Below are 19,993 nucleotides of genomic sequence, written 5' to 3'. Positions count from 1 at the left end.
AGGGCCAGGGTGGGATTGTTGGGGTGTCTGTGCAGGGTCAGGAGTTGGATTGGATGATCCTTGTGGGTCCCTTCCAGCTCAGCATATTCCATGATTCTATGACTCTCTCTGCCTTCCCTCATGGCCACCCATCTGAATGGTATCCTGCTATTCCAGTTATGCTTCTTTGACCCCTATGACAAAACCAGCTGTTTGATGTTACATTTCCACTGTAACTCCCCCTTATCGTCAACCAGCAAGTACATGGTAACAGTGAAACCACTGTTCCCTCTTAAAGCAAGAACTAATCACAAGTGTGGGCAGACTGGTTCCACAAGATAGCAAAGACTGGAATATTTGCTCGAGGATCCTGTTCAGAATGCATCTTTTTCTAACTGAGAAAGCATAGGATCATAGACTCTCCTGAGTTGGAAGGGACCCACAAGGATCACTAGTCCAACTCCTGGCCCTGCACAGACACCCCAACAATCCCACCCCATCCCTGAGAGCGTTGACCAAATGCTCCTTGAGCTCTGGCAGGTTTGGGGCTGTGAAAAAGCCTCACTGTCCCATGCTCTCTCACATTTTAACACCATTTTAATGCAAAATGCAAATTACTTTTCTCTTTACTTCCTTGAATAAAGTGCAAATATCCTGTCCTGCGATGGAATGAGGGACTGGATTCCTGCAGGCTGTCAGGCACAACAGCCCCAATTCCATACAGCCCTATTTCCTGGCAGGTTATCAAACTACTTAAAATCACAAATGTATGAGCTTTCTGAATATAGTGACTGGAGTTTATGAAGGTACAGTGCAATAAGTCCTTTTGGCCTACCTAATCTTCAGAGCACTTAGCTGGAGAAAGATAAATATTTCGAGTACAGTCATCTCTTCTGGCTGAGGCTCTGGAAACAGGAATGCACTTATGAGAAAGACATTTTGAGAGAGAACTGATTTTTGCCTGTAAGATTTTTCCTATTTGTTGAATAACAGTTGTGTTTTTCAAAAGAATTTCCTGTCTTTTCTTCCTGTAACATTTCAGAATGTTTTGCAGTCTACCCTAGAAATAGCCTATTTAAGCTCCATTCCCCATCCTCCTCCACTTGATGGACTGCTGTGAGTGCAATAAACAGAGACAGAGCAGCCAAAATCCCTCTGACTGGTGGAACTTCACTCATTCCAGGAGTCTCCAACTCAAATGTCTTAAGCAAACCTCACAAAAACCCGCTGCTCCTTTGCTACTTCTATTGACACGTAATATGTGTAGTACAAACCTTTTTAAAAATTGCATTTTCTGAATTTGCACTGAAAAGATTAACACAGAATATCTCATTAATAAATATTTGCACCAATCACACCTGCACTGTGAGAGTATGGACTAACAGTGCTCACAAACACAACCAGGGTTCAGAGCACAGAAGCTGTGCTGTATCATCATGAGATGAATTATTGCCATTTTTAACAGCAAGGTAATTTACTTCTTGTGTTTGTTCTCCTGTTTTCTCAATTTATAAAGTGCAACTCCTGCTACAACAGAGATGAAAGGAGCTTGTTGCAGAATAGCCTCAATTTGGAAGCAATTGTAGGTGGCCTGAAATGCCACTGCAGGCAGCCCAGTGCTGAGCCCACAGCCTGTTTTGGTGCTGCCGAGACTCTCCTGGGCCCTGTTCACTGCCCTGAAGATGAAAAGCCTGTGGTGTTTCACAGGTAGGACTGGCCCTGATGTTCCTCTAATGACCACCATGCTCCAAAATATGAAATTCATTTTATTCTCTTCAGTACCTGCTGGTATTAGCATCGGGTGATGGCTTTAGAGCCTGACTTAGACTAAGACCTACATTAGGTTTAGGGCTGTGTTTTCATACCAAAGCTCAGGACAGCTCAGCTGCTGAGATTCTTTCAGCCCAGTGTGGTCACGAGGTGTTTGCGCAGCACCTGCACATACTTGTACTTTAGACTCTGTATTTTGGGGAGGTGAATGTGTTTGTGCCATGCTTGAAATGGAGACTTGTTATTTTCAATGACAGGTAGTAATTTCCATCAGTGACGAAATCATGTGTCACCTCAAACAAACACTGGCAATGCCACCCTTCCCTCTTCGAAAAGCTCTGCAAAAACAAGTCACTCATACTCCACTTACACTTAATATTAGTGAGGTGGAAGGGGCTGCTTTAGAGAGGAAATTAACTGCAAAGTAAATTCACTGTATGGAGAGGAAAGACTATTGAGTTTTAAAATACTGCTTTGTTTTCACTCCACTTTGCAAGAAGTTTCTGTTCCCTGTGGATTTCAAAGGCAGCTTTTGGCCTGTGGGTTCTACACCCCATGTTGTGATCTTGGCCTCTCTTGAAAGCTGCAGAAAAGACAGGGTGAGTTTGGGAACGGGGTGAAGCCTCCTGCTGGAACCTTTAGTTCCCTGCGAAAAGTTGAAGACCAAGCACGATCCTGAGTGAACTCCTGCAGTACTCTACTCATGCTTTACACAGAATGAGTTTAGACCATGGAAACCACATGTAGTCCACCCTGGAGTTCCACGGGACAGCTCGTTTGCAGCTGGAAACACGAGCATGACACCTGCAGCTCTCCACAGCTGAATGAAAGTGGAGGCATAGTAACCCATTTGCTAAGACATCAATTCAGTGGCTTGTGCTATGGGAGTTTCGTGGTTAATTTGTGAAATAAAAGTACATTTTTCCACCTGCAAGGTACCTGAGACAGCAGCAAGCTTACCTGTACCAGGTACAGTTACCCTGTGGGAGCTGAGGCATTATTCCCCTTTTGGCACTGGCCATGGAAATATCAGCTTCTCCACCTGGAATACGGCCTCGGGCTTGTGGCTCCACTGCCCTGCTCCCCCAGGCACAGGGGTGATACCTGCCTTTGGAGCACATCATCTACAGAATCAAGTGCCTGAAGAAAGCTGGAGAGGGAATTTTGATGAGGTGACAGGACAAGGGGGAATGGCTTCCCACTGCCAGAGGGCTGGGCTAGATGGGATATTGGGAAAAAATTCCTCCCTGTGAGGGTGGGGAGGCCCTGGCACAGGTTGCCCAGAGAAGCTGTGGCTGCCCCATCCCTGGAAGTGTCCAAGGCCGGGTTGGACGGGGCTTGGAGCAACCTGGGCTGGTGGAAGGTGTCCCTGCCCGTGGCAGGGGGTGGAACGAGGTAGGCTTTAAGGTTCCTTCCAACCCAAACCATCCCATAATTCTAAGATTTGCTTTTTTTAATCACGTATTTGACTCAGACATTTACTGAAAGAGAAAAATCCCAGGTTTGTAAACTACTGCTCATTTTCATGCTAACTCTGTCAATGTGTACCACAGGATCTAGCCACTGAAGTTACAGTAGGAAACCCCATATCTGCCCAAACCACCCCCTTGGTGTAGTTCTTTTTCCCCTCTGGAAAATAGACAGTATCCTAATCCTCCGAACGAGGACGATGGAACTGCAGTGGCTGTAAGGGCCGTATGTGCTGTGTTGTGTGTGAGACACAGGAGTGTCAGAGGTGGTGGGGACAAAGAGCCAGACCCTCGGAGTGCTGTCCCGGTCTGTCTCCCTCAGGGGTCTCTGTCCCGGTCCATGTCCCTCAGGGGTCTCTGTCCCGGTCCATGTCCCTCAGGGGTCTCTATCCCGGACCATCTCCCTCAGGGGTCTCTGTCCCGGTCCATGTCCCTCAGGGGTCTCTATCCCGGACCATCTCCCTCAGGGGTCTCTGTCCCGGTCCATGTCCCTCAGGGGTCTCTATCCCGGACCATCTCCCTCAGGGGTCTCTGTCCCGGTCCATGTCCCTCAGGGGTCTCTATCCCAGACCATCTCCCTCAGGGGTCTCTGTCCCGGTCCATGTCCCTCAGGGGTCTCTGTCCCGGTCCGTGTCCCTCAGGGGTCTCTGTCCCGGTCCATGTCCCTCAGGGATCTCTGTCCCGGTCCATGTCCCTCAGGGATCTCTGTCCCGGACCGTGTCCCTCAGGGGTCTCTGTCCCGGTCCATGTCCCTCAGGGATCTCTGTCCCGGTCCGTGTCCCTCAGGGGTCTCTATCCCGGACCATGTCCCTCAGGGGTCTCTGTCCCGGACCGTGTCCCTCAGGGGTCTCTCTATCCCGGACCATCTCCCTCAGGGATCTCTGTCCCGGTCCATGTCCCTCAGGGGTCTCTGTCCCGGACCGTGTCCCTCAGGGGTCTCCCTATCCCGGACCATCTCCCTCAGGGATCAATGTCCCGACCCTGCACCGACCCCCGCCCGTTCCCGCCGCCCGCCAGGGGGCGCTGCCGGCGCCGCCCGCCGAGCGCCCGCCAAGATGGCGGCGTGTGGGGCGGCGGGGGCCGCGGGCGGGGGGCCCGGGCGGGCGGCGGGGCCGGCGGAGGCCGGGCCTGGCCTGGCTCCGGGCCGGGGGTCGGGCCGGGCGGGGGTCGGTGCGGTCTTGGCGCTGGCGGTGCTCGGCTGGCTGCAGGTGGCCCGCGGCGCCGGGTGAGTGTCCGGGCGCCGCCTGCCCCGGGGCGGGGCCTTCCCCGGCTCCCGAGGCCGGGCTGGTGGTGCGGTGCTGAGCGGGACAGACCCCCCGAACGGCGGTGATCACCCCGGGGACACGGGGGAAGCACGGTCGGGGTGTCAGCGGGGCCGTGCCCCCCCCGAGCCGCTCCCGTCCCCCCCGCTCGCAGCTTTGGCAGCCGCGTGTTCTCGTTGCAGGAGCCCCCCCGGCGACCCCGCGCTCCAGCCCTACTCCCCGGGCCGGCACGGCCCCCGGCACGGCCACCGGCACGTCCGGGACTGCCAGCCCCGCAGGTACGGCAATGTCACACACGAGGCGTGGCCCGGCGACAACAGCACGGCCGGCCCGGCGGCCGCCACCAGGACGTTCGTCTCGTACTTCCCCCCCGAGGGCAGCGGCCGCAAGGTGCTCTACGGGCACTTCACGTTCGTGAGGAACCCCCTGCGGACCCTCTCGGTGCTGGAGCCGGGCGGCGCCGGCGGCTGCCGGGAGCAGCGCAGAGCCACCGTGCAGGAGACAGCCCAGCTCGGGAACTGTCTGGTGGCCCAGAACGGCGGGTACTTCAACATGGAAACCGGAGAGTGCCTGGGGAACGTTGTGAGCGATGGGAAGCTGGTGAGGAACTCTGGAGGGCTACAGAACGCTCAGTTTGGCATCCGGAAGGATGGCACCATGGTGTTCGGGTAAGAGCTGGGGCTGTGTGGAGAGCGCTCTCCACGCTGAAGGCTTTTGGGCATCACTGGGGCATGAAGTTCATCCCAGGCACTGCCTCCTTGGCCTCTCCCAGCTGCAGTAGAAGCACACTTTGAATGCTGAAGTTAGAGATGTTTTACCTGTACCCCATGCAGCTATCTCTCCTAGAATGAAAGGAAGCTGGATAAGTTACTGTGGTGATCTCTAACTGGTTAGGTTCCAGTGTCTCCTCTCCCAACATACAGCAAGGACACTTGATGGTGATTGAAGTGGGGGTGAACTCTGTCCTCCCCAAGAGAAGAGACAGAGTGGACTCTGAGTCTGCTCTGGCTGCAGCACAGAAAGGCTGGGCTTGGAAAGAACCTCAGGAGGAGCCTCATCCAGCACAGGTTGGCTGGAGCAGGCTGCTCAGGCCATGTCCAGTTGGGTTTTGAACATCTCTGAGGATGGAGACTCCACATCCTCTCTGGGCAAATCTGTTTTCTGAACACTTCAGGGATGGTGACTCCACCACTGCCCTGAGCAGCTGTGCCAGGGCCTGACCACCCTTTTAATGAAGTTTTCCCAATATCCAATATAAACCTCCCCTGGCACAACTTGAGGCCATTCTCTCTCATCCTGTCCCTTGTTCCCTGGGAGCAGAGCCCGACCCCCCCCGGCTCCCCCCTCCTGTCAGGGAGTTGCAGAGCCAGAAGGTCCCCCCTGAGCCTCCTTTTCTCCAGGCTGAGCCCCCCCAGCTCCCTCAGCCCCTCCTGCTGCTCCAGCCCCTTCCCCAGCTCCATTCCCTTCCCTGGACACACTCCAGTCCCTCAGTGTCTGTCCTGTCTGAGGGTCCCAGAACTGCCCCCAGGGCTGGAGGTGCCTCAGCAGTGCCAGCACAGGGATGGGCACTGCCCTGGGCCTGCTGGTTCAGCCACACTGTGGCTGGTACAAGGTAGGTGCCAGTGGCTTTATTGCCCACCTTGGTGTGTGACACTCCCCAAGCAGCTGGAGACAGAACCCTCAGATGAGGAATAGCTGGCAAAGGAACTGTAGTGCTCCCTGGAATGAAAGGCCCCAGGAGCTGCAGCAAGCCTAAAGGGCCCAGAAGGGCTCCCGGGGTCCTTCTGATGGTCTCAGAAGATGGAGCAGCAGCCTGGAAGCTGCTGCAGCTGCTGGCTGCATTCCCCACCCTTCTGGCAGCTCCCACCCAGGCCTCAGGGAGGGTCCCTGCAAAGCCAAACTGGCTGTGCCAAGCCAGGGCTTTATCCTGCAGCTGTTCTCTGAGAGCCCTGAGCACCAAGGCCTTCACTGCTGTGGCACAGGGGCTGCCTGAGGTGGTGACATGTCTTTAGTGAGGGGGCTTCTGCTGAGGGGACCAACAGCAACTGCAAGGTCGCTGTTGGTCCTTAACCTCAGCTCTGCCCTGCTCTCTCCTGCTCTGGCAGAGTGTCCCTGTTAGTGGTGCTCAGTGGCTTTGTGGCTCCCAAACCATGACCCTAGAAATAGTTTGAGTGTAAATAATTTGGGCTGTCAGGGCAGTGGGGAAAGTAATTCACCCTTTAGTCTTTCACTGCATCATGACCAGCAGGATGGAGCACAGGGCACACTGTTACCCCCACCCTGCAGAGCTGCTGCCCCTTTCTGGGCTGATGGGGGTTTTCAGGCTTTAAAATGCCCAAGCTGTTGTGTGGTTTGATCCATTTTCAGCCGTGTTCATGTTCTCTTTGTGTTCCCTTCTCATGGGGAGAGGGAGTTCTTTTTGCGTGTTTTTCATTCAGGTATTTGCAATTACACTTTTTTACAAAGCAAAAAGCTTGGATACTAAACAATTAAAAGTTGAGCATCCAGTTCCCACAGGACATCAAAAGAGTCAGTTTTAAGCCCAAAAGCACAGGCAGAGCTTACAGCCAGAGCTCAGCTGTCCAGCTGCAGCCCCTGCTCCTGTCTCTCCTGTTACAAACATCACCCAGCACCAGGCTCTGGTGAGGCAGGTGTTACTCATCACCCTGATCCTTGAGAGAGGAATATCCCTTGGGAAGCACCCCATGGTGACACACAACACCCGAGCGTGGAAGTGGCAGCGGGACAGTGCTTTTACTGCCTGGCTGGTCGGTGACAGGATTTGCTGTCTGGAGGAGCAGAGGGAGCTCTTCCCAGATGGAGGGGAGCAGGGAGCACCCAGCTGAGTCTTCTTCTCCGTGCAGCTGCAGGAGGCTGGATGCTGTAGCTCCAAATCCTCTCCAAAGCTGTTTGGTGTCACAGTTGTGGAGGATGGAAGCTGACAGGCAGCAAGATGTTACAGCTGCTTCCACAGATCCCTGAGTCTTTGGCAGTGGCTCTGGCCTTGTGTTCTGCCAGATGCTTTCTGCCCTTGTTATCCTGGCTCAGGTCCACTGGCTGCATTGCTGGCAGGAGTTGTTTCAGGCACAGTGGCCTGGGACCGTCATGAGCTGTGGGTTTGTGCAGAAGAGCAGAGAACAGAGGCCACTTTGGCTGCTAAAGTGATGTTTCACACTTCTTGGCCTCTGGTTTTGGATGTATCTACCCTTCATTCCAACACCTTCTCCCCCTCTCCCTGCTGCTGGCAACAGGAGAGGCTTTTACATGACACTGCTGTGAGCATGGGTAACCCCTCCTGCTCTCTCTTTCCTAGTTACCTGTCTGAGGAGGATGTCTTGGATCAAACAAACCCTTTTGTGCAGCTTGTGAGTGGGGTGGTTTGGCTCCTCAGAGATGGAGAAGTTTACATCAATGAGAGCCGGGACGCCGAGTGTGGGGACACTCAAACCACAGGTAAACCCTGGGGAGCCTGGCCATGGACTGTCCTTCCCACGGGGCTCTTGGAAGGAGGGGTACTTTCATGGAATCATGGAATGGTTTGGGTTGGAAGAGACCTTAGAGACCATCTTGTTCCAGCCTCCCTTCCAATATGCTGGGATTCTCCAAGCCCCGTCCAACCTGGCCTTGGACACTTCCAGGGATGGGGCAGCCACAGCTTCTCTGGGCAACCTGTGCCAGGGCCTCCCCACCCTCACAGGGAAGAATTTCTTCCTAATATCCAATCTAACCTGTGAAGAGAAACTCAGAAAAGTTGCCTCTTACAGGAGTTTAAAACTGAGGGCTGGTGAATCCCTTGCTTTGTGCCAGACAAAAACTTAATCAAGAGCACTTCTCTGGGGCTTGGATGAACAGGAGGAGCCCAGGCTGTGCTCTCACTGGTTCAGTTCAGATGAGCCCCTTGCTGGGAGCTGTTTTGCAGACAGAGGTGTGTGACCAGCCCATTCTGGCCCAGCTGGGGTGTGAATTGTTCCATCTCCTGCACAGGCACCTTCGACAAGTTCATCAACGTGATCTCAGCCAGGACTGCGGTGGGACACGACCGCCAGGGCCGGCTGGTCCTGGTCCATGTGGATGGACAGACAGAATCCAGGGGGTAAGGGCTTGGGGAAGGTCTGAAATGCCTGAACTGGAGCGACTCTGCAGCTGCCAGGGACATGTTTTAAGGCAGAGACTCACAGAGCTCAAGGGAGCCAGGGAGGGCTCACACAGGCCCCAGACAGCGAGTCAAGGGGGCTGGGATGGGAGAGCTGCTCCTTCCACCGAGGAGAGGGACAGACTTCTACCACAGCAGCTTCATTGAAGTCAATCAACGAATCACCTTTGCTTTGCAGGGTCAACTTGTGGGAAATGGCAGAATTCCTGAAGCAGCAGGGAGTCATCAATGCCATCAACCTGGATGGTGGAGGCTCTGCCACGCTGGTCTTGAACGGGACCCTCGCCAACTACCCCTCTGAGCACTGGTAGGTGCTGGTGGCTCGTTCCCAGGGCTGCACGGGTGGCCCTGCAGCTCCTGTTGGGATGCAGAGCCCAGTCCTGCCTCCAGTTCAACCAGGAGGGCACAGCAAAGGCAGGTGACAGGATCTGGGGGAGAGAGAGGCTCTAAAGTTTTAAGCAATTGAGTGACTCCATATTTTTTCCACTCAGTCATCCAGGATTAAAGCTGAGCTGGTTTCAGACAGGCAGCAAAGCTGTGACTGAGTGGCCTGATGTGGGAATCGGATAAGGCAGCAGCTCTTAGACTGGAGATCCAGAGCTGCACTTTCATGGGAATTAGCAGAGATCTGTCAGCAGCTTATGGAAGAGAACCACTACCTTGGAGACCCTGCCGTACCTCAGGGCAGAACCTAAAGAACATTTTACTTTAAATTCAGCTTTTTAGTCATCTCTGACTGTAAACATGGAGGGATTTAACACTCAGTTACCATAACTGCAATGATATAATTTATATCAAAACAAATAACATTCAGGGAAGGCGTGCTGGATGCCAAAACTGGGGAAGCTGAGACTGCTTAAAGGGAGATTTTGTTTGTTGCTTCTGTAAATCCATGTTTGAAATTACTCCTATCCAATGGGGATTTAATGGTTAGTTAAAACACCAGCTCAAATCTAGTTTTGCGTATTTTCCTATTATTAACATTCTTGTTGGGCAGTGTGAACGGGGCTGACAGCCTGTGGGTTATATCCGCCGGTTCTGGGCGGGGCTGGGGCAGCACAGTGTGTGCACAGCTCAGGTGTCCCCTCCTGTGTCCCCCCAGCTCCTTTGACAGCACGTGGCGCTGCCCCCGGCGCGTCTCCACCGTGGTGTGTGTGCACGAGCCGGGCTGCGAGCCCCCCGACTGCAGCGGGCACGGGCTGTGCCAGGCCGGGCTCTGCCGCTGCTCCGGGGCCTTCTGGACGGGCCCTGCCTGCGACAGCCTGGACTGTGGCCCTGCCAACTGCAGCCTGCACGGCCTCTGCACCCCCTGTGAGTCTGGGACAGGGGCTGTGGGTGCTGCCCCGGGCGCTGGGGATGTCCTGGGCCTGGCTGGGGGTTGGGGCTGCCCTCCCCCTGCCCTGCAGTGGCTGGAGCAGCAGTGGGGATAAGCAGAACATGTTGCCTTCAGGAGCCAGCAGGGCTGGGCTGGGCTCAGGCCTGGGAACTGGGCCTGAAATAAGCCTTGATGTCAAGCTCTGGGCCTCAGTTTCCCTTCCTGCCCCGGAGTTGCTTCAGGTTTTTTTAAGGCAGGGCAGTGTATTATGGTGTGTGGCAGCAGCTGGTCCTGCCCTGTCTCTTTACTGTTCCTTCTTTCCTTGTCTCTCCCACTTCATGATTTTTATCACTGTGCCATTGCCACTTCTTCATAAATTCATTTCAAAGTCAGGGACTGCTGAAATGTCCACCCTCAGCTTCTGCCCCTCTGTGCTGCTCAGTCCTGTTCTCCTCTTCTTGTGCTCTGGTTCAGCTCTCATTCAGGTGTGCACCAGTGCAGTGACTGGGCAGAGCTTGGTGGGTGCAGGGGTGCAGCAGCTGACCTAGAGTTGATCCCAGGGAATCCCCTCAGCAGGGATTCTGCTGCCTTTGGCAGCTGCAGTGGGTGAACCCACCCTGGGTGTGAGTGCAGGGTTCCTCTTCTGGGCATCTCCTGGCAGGGGTAAGGGGGCACCTCGAGAGGCAGAGGCTCCTAATTTTGGGTCCCTGCTGTTTCCAAGTGTTTTTTTGTTGTCACTAATGGCTGTTCCATGTGTTTGCACAGCTGGATGCCTGTGTGACCCCGGCTGGACTGGCAGCAACTGCACGGAAGGTAAACACTCACTGCTACTGCACTCTGCTCCTCACAGCCAGCAGAGGGGACTGGGACCACTTCCCAAGAGGGAGCAGGGAAGGGAGAGGCCAAACACACCCCAAGCTGTGGCTGTGCTGCGGTGTGTCACTGTGTAGTGAGGGCCCTGATGACGTCCCTGCTTGTCTCTGCAGCCTGTGCTCCTGGTTTCTATGGGGAATCTTGCAGCCAGAAGTGCCAGTGCCAGCACGGTGGCTCCTGTGACCCTGTGCACGGAGCCTGTTCCTGCCCCCCTGGGTTCTATGGCACCAGCTGTGAGCATGGTAAGGGCTGCTCTGAAGGGCCACCTGGGCTGGGAGAGGGTTTTGTGTCACTTCTGAGCCACCTCTTGCATGCAAAACAAGAGAGAGGTCTGCCAGGGGGGCTCAGGCCTGAATGTCACAGCTGGAGTGTCACCAGCTGGCTCCCAGCTCTTCCTGTCCTACCCAAGTGGGCTAAAAAGGAAAGCAAGGAGCAGAGAGGAAGGAGGAGTTCCCTTCATCAACAGAAAATTGTGGATTTCTGTTTAGTCTCAGCCCCAAAGCTCCCGAGTGTAGAACAGGATCATCCACTGCTCCAGGGTGTTGCACCAGGCCCTGCCTGTAGCCCAGGCTTCAGGTGATCCAGGTCAGAGCCTGTGGAGTGCTCCAGAGGCTGTTGTGCCATCCCACCTTCCCAGTGTGGCTGTCCCTGTGCCAGTGCTGATGGGGCTGGTGCTGTTCTCCCTTGTGTCACCACTCCAGCTTCTCTGAGGGACTCGGGGCCCTGTGGATCCCAGCAAACAAGTTAATTACAGCAGAGTGTAAACTCCACGTGTGCCTCATTCCATTAGGGATGGTGTTCCAGCCTGGGAATGCTCAAGCAGCTCCATCCCAGAGGAGTTGCCCAGAGAAGCTGTGGCTGCCCCATCCCTGGGAGTGTCCAAGGCCAGGTTGGATGGGGCTTGGAGCAACCTGGGCTACTGGAAGGTGTCCCTGCCCATGGCAGGGGGTGGGACAAGATGAGCTTTAAGGTCTCTCCCAGCCCAGACCATTCTAGGATTCTGTGATCCCTGAAACTTCCCCCTGACACACAAAATGGCAGAGAAACTCCCAGCGTGGTGCTCCCAGGCTGCTGCAGGCTCAGCTGAGCTGGAGGAGCTGCAGCCACAGCCTGGGTGGTTCCAGAGCAAGTGGAGCTTTGGCAATGACCAACCTCTTCATGTCAACTCCCCAGAGTGTCCCCTGGGCTGGTTTGGGCCCAACTGCCAGAGCCAGTGTGTGTGTGAGCACTCGTGTCCCTGCGACCCCCAGACCGGCAGCTGCAACACCACCCACGACGGGGCACTGCAGGAGGAGCTGCTCAGAGGTACCTGCAGGGCCTGGGGGTTGTCAAAAACAGCTGAAAGAACAGCTTTAGTGCATAACATTGGTTTAGTCACCAGCTCTGCTTAAGCTTGCTCTTTTTTCAGTGGAATTTTACACCCTCCTCCCCAACACGGCCTTTCTTCCCTCTTTGTTTTCCAGCTGGACAGTGTGTGGCTTCCCAGAATAAGGAAAGGAGCAAAGAAAGATTCTCTCTGTCAGAGTAAGTGGGTGGTACACACTGTGTGCCTCAGAGGCTGTCACAGAGCACGGGAGGGGCTCAGCCTGGAGAAAAGGAGGCTCAGGGGGGACCTTCTCGCTCTCTGCAACTCCCTGACAGGAGGGGGGAGCCGGGGGGGGTCAAGCTGTGCTCCCAGGGAACAAGGGACAGGACAAGAGGAAACAGCCTCAAGTTGTGCCAGTGGAGATTTGGATATTGGGGAAATTTCTTCATGGAATGGGTGGTGACAGCTGCCCAGAGCAGTCACCATCTCTGGAGAGGGATTTAAAAGCCTGTGGCTGTAACACTTGGGAACATGGGTTAGTGGTGGCCTTGGCAGCACCAGGGGACTTGATTATCTTAGAGGGCTTTTCCAACCTAAAGGATTCCCTGATTTTCTCCTGCCTGAGAGCAGGACCACAAACTTGGGAAGGCAGAGAAGGGAGGACAGTTCTTGACAAATCGTTTGCACCCTGGGAACACGTGACACAGGCCGACATGTTGCCTATGTGGGTTTTTCTTGTCCCCCAGGAGCACGTGGCTGTCCCTGAGCTGTGGCCTGGCCCTGCTGCTGGCACTCAGTGCCCTGGGGAACGTGGGGCTGGTGCTGAGGGCGCGGTCGGAGCGGCAGCGCGGGGACTATCGGTACCACCCCCTGAGGGACATCAACGGGGAGGCCACACACCCCCCCAGTGCTGCTGCCTGGGAGCCAGAGGACACTCGGGAGCCAGAGGACACTCAGGACTCACTTTAGAGTGCCGGATGGGAAGAGAGGAGGTGTTTCACTGTGCCCCCTGCACAGCCCCCCAGCACTGAGCGGGACAGGGTCACTGTGCCTGAGGTGACCCAGCTCAGCCACGGCTCCCTCTCCTCTGCTGCCCCAGCCCCAGCCCCCAGGGCTGCATCCCCAGTGGCCGTGATGGGATGCAGGGCACTGGGTAAGGGAATCCCACAGTGGCAGCAGGAAAGGATATGGGCTGGTTCCTTCCTAACCCTGAGGGACACGGGTGAGCAGTGCCAGCCACAGGCACCTCAGGAAGGTCCCTGCCCACCTGGGCAGTGCTGAGTGTTTTTAAGACTCAGCAAGGTAAACTGCCTCTAGCAGAAAACTGGGTTAAGGAAGCTGGTGCCTAAGGGTGTTAAGAGTCTATGTCTGCCCTTCCCTGGTGAGCTCAGATTTTAATCAGAAAAGTGACAAAACATTTTAAAATGCTGAAGCAGGTGCAGCACCCAGTGAAACCAGAGCCCTCCTCCTGGCCCAGAAGCGTGTGATGGGTGCTGCATTTTGGGGAGGCTCTTGCAGCTCAGCAACAGGAAAAGCCTTGTCAGGTCACAAGTTCCATTGGTGCATCTCTTGTAGCCCCAGCAGCTGATGGGCTCTGGGGGCTCAGGGACTGTCACCAGCCAGGGAAGGGGACAGACAGGGACAGCCTGGCATGGCCGGCAGGACATGGCCTGGGCTGCTCTGCCCCAGCTGGACTCTCCTCAGAGGGACCACAACCAGCAAGTTCTTCAAGCCCTCCCAGATCCCAAACACCTCCTCTGGAAATCCAGAACCCCTCCTTGCACAATTAAACTGAAACAGTGTTAGAGTTTGCTTCCACTGAGGGAAAGCCAGCCTTTAACGTGCCCCTTGGATGCTGCAGAGGGGTTAGAGCCTGTCTGAGCCCCAACACTCACAGTTTTATGCACTCACTCCCTTTTTACCTCTCCATGTAAAGGATGTGTAATTTCTCTGCCACTGTTGGCATCAGATCAGCCTGTAACCAGAAGACTCTATTTTTCTATGATTTACAGAAGATTATTTGAAAAGGAATAAAGTCTATTAGTGCTACCTGCCTGAAACTCAGATTCCTGATGTCCAGCTGCAGAAGGAGCCGTGATCCTTTCCCAGTTAACCTCAGCCTCCCATTGGAACCCCGGGGCCTTTTATTTTAAATAACAGCCACACTGCAGGATGTGCTGTCCCAGCCCACTCTGGGCTAGGAAACTAAACAAAAATGCTGGTTCTGCAGGGAAAAAGTGACCACTTTAGTTCAAGAGCAGGAATAAGTGACCACAAGCCAACCTTACCTCTTGCTTCTGGGGGAAAGAGCAGCACCCAGGCTTAAATTTTCGTTTTCCCCCAGTCTGAACAATTGCATCAAACAATTCCACATGTTCTTAGAGATGCTGTTTTATTTCCAACATACCCAAAGGTACAGCTCTACTGGGACCCACAGACAGTCACTGAAGTACATTTGTTGTCAGGGAACACGTTACAGGGCCCTGCAGTTTGCAGAGGGCTCTTAAAGGAGGTTTGGCTGAGAAAAATGAGGATTTCAGTAAATAAAACCAAAGCCAGCTGCAAGGGAGAGAAAGTAAGTAAAATAATTAATGCCCATTTAACTTACACATGTCACTAAGAACTTGGAAGTGGGTGTGGGTGTCACTAAAAGCCTGTGCATGTGACACAATTCCAATTTTGCCTTCCAAGAGAGAAATAATCGGGTGTGAGGATCGTGACAAAGGTGTTGGAGGAATATTAAAGCTGAATCCATGCAGGAATCTTTGAGAAGTGCTGTCAGTTAAGAGTCTAATAGCTGCTCCTTGCATTAATTGCTCACAGTATAAACATCTGGGATATGAAAGCAGTGTGTGCCTTTCGAAAGGAGGGATTCCCTGCCTGGAGCTCGGCTGGCCTGGCCCTCAGCACTTCCCACCCCAGCAGGGTGGACAGCTGGGCTCAGCACTTCCCACCGGGAATTCCAAGCTCAGGAAGCGGTACAGATTTGGGACGAGCGGATTATGACTTTTTTCAAACCAAACTGGGATTAGAAATTCTTATTCCAAGTTGGTTTTTCCCTGTTCCTGAAAGGGAACTGGTTGGACGCGGCAGCAAACGCTCCCAGCGTCACTCCGGGCTCCCTCACCTGGGCACAGCTGGGAATTCCCTCTCCCAAGAGCAGTGAGTGAGTCCAGGAGCTGAGGAGCTAGAGAGGAGCTCTGGTGCCTCCCTGCTGACGAGAGCCCTCGGTGCCGGGTCACAGCTCTCCCGTGCCCCGGGAAGCGCCGGAGCCGCCCCTGGAGCCCCGGAGGCTCCTCTGCTGCAGCCCTTTTCACACCTGAGAGGCAGCGAAGGTTCAGTCAGAATGGCCCAGGGCTGCAGTCCAGCCGTGCCCTGAACGATCCAACATCCATCCTCGTGCTCCATGTCTGCCTTTCCCAGTCGTGCTGGGACAGACACCAGGAAAAGGGGCAAACCTGGAGGAATCACTGAGAACAAAAGGGTTCACCTCTGGCCATATTTAACTGTGAACTATGGCCCAGCCCTCTGCACCCCAGCACAGGAAACACGGCAACAGCTCTGAGGTAGGTGTTGTGTTTGCATATGGAACATCTGAAAGGGAGGCCCCGATTTACTGGGGGCTGTTTTTTAATTACCTGAACACGGCCCAAGCTCACTGGCTTTGCTGCTGGGGAGGGAGCAGGGAGGGCCTTGCTGCATCTCCAATCAGCACCCAAACCAGGCTGTTTCCCAAGGTTTTGCCTTAGGAGAGGATCCAGAGGATCCAGAACTCCTCCCAGCCTCAACTCACAGGCAGCTGCTGTGAAGAAAACTGTGATTTTCTAAAGCACACTGATGTCGTTTGAGGGGAAAAAGGTGATGCAGAAGAATTCCATCTCTGGCATTGGCAGTTCACAAGGTCAGGTTTAAAAAGCACAGCACAGCACCAGCCACAACATCCAGGCTGTTGCTCCCTTTCTCCTGTCAACGTTCAGGAAAAAAATACTGGATCATTCAAATTGGTTTCAAAGTAAATGGGTAGGTGGGATAACCCAGGCAGCTTTGCCAAGGGAGAGGTCACAAGCTGCTTCCCAAACACACCTGTGCCGTGATCTCATGGACAGAGAAGCAGCACTGACAAGGAACACGAGGAAAAACTAGGATTGGGATGTCCCTGGAGCCAGGAAGACTCCGTGGGACCAGCCCTTTGGGCCTCCCTGGCTCCTCCAGAGACCTGCCAGAGGTGCCAAGTTCCAGGTGCCTCACTGACAAGAGTTAAACACCCAAAACTTGTAGTGTGGGGAGAAAACAGCACATCCCACATTTCAAAATAAAATTTAAAAATATCCCAGTGCAAAGGAAGAGATTCTTAACCAGAGGAAACCACAGGAAACAAGAACGTTGCCGCCGTGGGATGTGAGCAACAAGTAAAAACTGAGCCCCAAGAAGGTGAAATCCTGAACCAGCACAGGGAGGATGGGCTGGGTTTGCTCCTGGGGCTTTGGGAGTTGGTTTAAACTCTATTTCTAGATCAGAATGAATTATGGATAAAGGATTTTCCATGAGGGATACACACATGCACTTTTACTGTCAAAACTCCTGATTTTCCAGAGGAAAGGTGATACTTGTCCCACTCTCTCAGACTCCATTTATGCTGAAATGCTGGAGACAGAAGTTTCACTTGTGTGGGACAAATGCTAAAAGTCCACGGGACAACTGGGGAATCCTTGGAAATCAGAACTTCCCTGAGCCCTGCAAGGTGGGAGAGTGATTCCCTTGGCTCCAATCCTTTAAAAAAAAAAAAAATCACCAAACAACTCAGAAACAAATCAAGTTCTCACCTCCCATTGTTCGGAATATTTGGGTTCCTTTGGCAGCACCTGGTGCTTCCAACCCAGGAATTAAACCAGCAGGGTGGGAAGGAAGGACTGCCCAGATTCCATCAGTGTGAACAAGAACTTGGGGAGTATTTGATGCCTGTTCTCATCTTGTTGCCACGGGGACAAGAACAGGGATAACTTCGCTCCCCAGCCCGACCACACGAACCCCCAGTGGAGACGAGGGACAAACACGGGATTTTTGGTGTGCAGGAAAACAGTGAATCTTCATGACAACTCCTGAACTCAATCCTGGCTTCTTAATCCTAAGAAACAGTCCAAAAAGCACTGGAGTCTCCCTTTCCCTTGCAGGGAAGGTGACACAGCCCTCACCCCAGTGTTCTGCACGGTGCAGCCCTTTTTGCAAGAACATCCAGTGATCACAAACATTGGGATTTAAGTAGAAAGACTTCTTGGGATTGAAGACAACCAGTTATTCCTTTCTAAAATCAAAGTTCATCCCATTAAAAAAGGTGGCTGGATTTAATAAATAGTCATTTCTGACATTATAAATAAGTTAAAAATTAATTTAAAATAAGCTAGCATTGAATAAATAGGCTTCAGTAAGTGCTTACATACATACAGGCCTCTTTGAAAGGTTTCAAGTGAGCTCATGTTTTAAAGAAGCAAGTTCTGCAGGAACTGTAAGCAAGTTACTGCCAGAAAATCTTGTGCCTTCAGGAAATCAAATATTGCTTTGCTTAGCCCTTTAGAATTGGATTCAGTTCCCATCCACTCAGGGATGGGACAGACCTACTCATTATTGCTGTAAACCTGAGGAGAAAGAACAATAGTTTACCTTTAGGAAGATGCCACTTGCTGGAGGCAGATTCCCTGCCTGGACTTTCCAGAAAACTGGTTTGACTTTGTCTCAGCAGGGTTACAAAAATCCACCACATTTCCCAGTAACATCCTGCCAGACCAGGAGAGGTTTTTGGTTCGACCTGGAAGTGATTTCTGAACTCTCCTACCTGTACCAAGGTGTCCTTCCAAGGCCCGGCCCCTGGAATGCCCAACTCGAGTGTCTGGTGGAGCCCTGTGGGCACCCAGGAAACTCCAGGAGTTTTGCTACCCAGGAATAACCAAAAGGTCCAACAGGTAAGGCAACATCAGCCTCCTCTGCCACACATGGGAAGGACCGATGGGAGGAGCCCTTTGGAGCGATCCCTGCCAACTGACATCCAGCCAAAATCCATCCAAGAGACCCCTGAGGAGCAGCAGCTGCTCCAGAACTCCAAACCCACCATTGGAATTCCAGGTCTTGTGGTTTAAGCAGCTCCCAGAGGCCTCTCTGTGTCCAAATGGCTGCGACACAACTGCCCCAAGGCTCAGCCCTGGAGCTCTTTGGTTTGGGGCTCAGAGCAGCTCTGGGGGCAGGAAGGCCCAGGAGGTCTTTCCCTGCAGCCTTGGCTCTGCTATCTGGAAAGGTGGGAGCTGCTCTGGGACTGGCTGGAAGATGTCGTGACTCCACTCAGCTGGGAAAAGCCGCTGTTGCAAGATTCCAGGCTCGACATGGATCCCCTGGGATGGGACAAAGCAGATGGGCTGTTAGGAAGGCAGCAATTAATGGAGAACTATTCCCCTGACAGATCAGTTTACCCTCTATAGTGCTTGCACAAGTGCTTTTTGTCCCATCATTTTCCACTTGCTCTCTAAGAATCTCCGTGTCATCATGAAAAATTCATTAGAGATATTTTTTCCCAGTTACAGATATTATTCCTTGTCCCTGGCTGTTGTTCTGGGGAAGGGGACAGAGCTGGAGCCTCTGCAGGGCTGTTTTTGCTGCCCCTGAGCAGAAAGGAAAACTCCAGTGCATCCCAAATGCAGCAGCCACTGTGAGCCCAAGGACTGCAGGCTGCTGAACACCAGAGTCCCAACTCCAGAGTGCCCAGCCATTGTTGCCAGCTCCTGCCAAAAGCAGGCTGGGCTCAGTTAATGCAGGAAGAGCACCAAGGAACATGTTTGCATGACTGGAGGGAGGTGTTTGCTGCTGCTCTGACTCCACAGGACCTGGCCAGGTCACCACCTGCAAGTCTGTTCTGCCCAACACTTCCTCCAGCTCCAGGGAAAGGTCAAGGACTCGCAAAGAATTCAGATTAACAGGGGACTGGGAAGTGCTTTCAGCACTAAAGGAGGAGGCCAAGCACAGTGTCCCAAGGCTGACTGTTCACCTGCTCAGAAGTGCTCTCTGAGTCACTGCAGACATCCTTCTCTGCCAGACAGAATATCTGGGAAACACCCAGCTGATATCTGAGTTACTCCAAAAGTAACTTCTCAAAATCTTCCCAACTAAGATAAACCTCCTGAGTCAAAAACCTCCTGCTCTTCTGGCAGCTGCAAGCAAGACCTGAAGCACAAATTCCTCAGGTGGACACACAGCCAAGGGGGCCCTTAATACCTACAGCACTAAAGGAGATTGTTTGTGCAAAATGCCACCAAGTTTGTGTCAAACTTATCCCCAGTGACACGCACCCAGCGGAGGTCACTGGGATCCAAATGTTTAACTCACTCTCAGCCCTCTCATTTGGCTTCTCTAGTGCAACTCATGTAGTAAATACCCCCTAAATGTCCCACCTGAAGTCCTTGGAGGCCAACACCTCGTAGTAGTAGATGAGTTTGCACTTGTGGCCGGAGCCCTGCAGGGAGGCCAGGACATCGTCCACGCGGGGCAGGCTGGAGCTGGAGCAGGGAGGGGGGCCGTGCATCTTCCACTGCAGGATGTAAAACCCTGGCCAGCGCGTCACGTGGGACCCCTGGAGAGAGGGAGGGACACCAGTGACCACGGGGAGTCCTGGGAAATGGCTGAATGACCCAGTGAAGTCAAAGAACCCCGATGGAGCCGATGGCTCTGGGCACAGGTGTCACCACTTTTACCTGCCTGAGACACTCCCCTGCAGTGCCAGCAAAAAAAGGTTCTTTTCCACTAGGTTTTTATCGTGGAGTCTCTTTCCAATGGTTCACTCTAAAGCAGCCCTGGGACAGCAGCCACTTCCACAGGGAACCCAGA

The 19,993-nt window shown here is 53.6% G+C and overlaps 2 protein-coding genes across 3 annotated transcripts in view; one reads left to right on the top strand and one right to left on the bottom strand.

Moving 5' to 3' along the window:
- Window positions 1–4,273: 4,273 nt before the first annotated feature.
- NAGPA (N-acetylglucosamine-1-phosphodiester alpha-N-acetylglucosaminidase) lies at window positions 4,274–14,187 on the top strand. Its single transcript, XM_027737957.2, has 11 exons — window positions 4,274–4,443; window positions 4,663–5,148; window positions 7,794–7,933; window positions 8,465–8,573; window positions 8,812–8,940; window positions 9,736–9,944; window positions 10,714–10,761; window positions 10,935–11,063; window positions 11,995–12,126; window positions 12,285–12,345; window positions 12,874–14,187. Exons 1-11 carry the CDS (start codon window positions 4,274–4,276, stop codon window positions 13,094–13,096), a joined length of 1,836 nt encoding a protein of 611 aa, XP_027593758.2. The 3' UTR covers window positions 13,097–14,187.
- A 313-nt stretch (window positions 14,188–14,500) lies between these two features.
- SEC14L5 (SEC14 like lipid binding 5) overlaps window positions 14,501–19,993 on the bottom strand; it is a 39,632-nt gene continuing 34,139 nt past the window's right edge. For both annotated transcript variants that reach the window (XM_039383630.1, XM_039383631.1), the window contains 2 exons: window positions 19,561–19,739; window positions 14,501–18,507 (listed from right to left, as the gene is read on the bottom strand). In XM_039383630.1, coding sequence (XP_039239564.1) covers window positions 18,402–18,507; window positions 19,561–19,739 — 285 coding nt within the window. In that variant the 3' untranslated portion in view covers window positions 14,501–18,401. The remainder of the gene's footprint in view (window positions 18,508–19,560; window positions 19,740–19,993) is intronic.

This window comes from Pipra filicauda, unplaced genomic scaffold (assembly GCF_003945595.2).
Source record: "Pipra filicauda isolate LSUMZ 115617 unplaced genomic scaffold, ASM394559v2 scaffold319_size1146426_pilon, whole genome shotgun sequence".
NCBI lineage: Eukaryota > Metazoa > Chordata > Aves > Passeriformes > Pipridae > Pipra > Pipra filicauda.
This window is presented reverse-complemented; position numbering and strand designations above follow the sequence as displayed.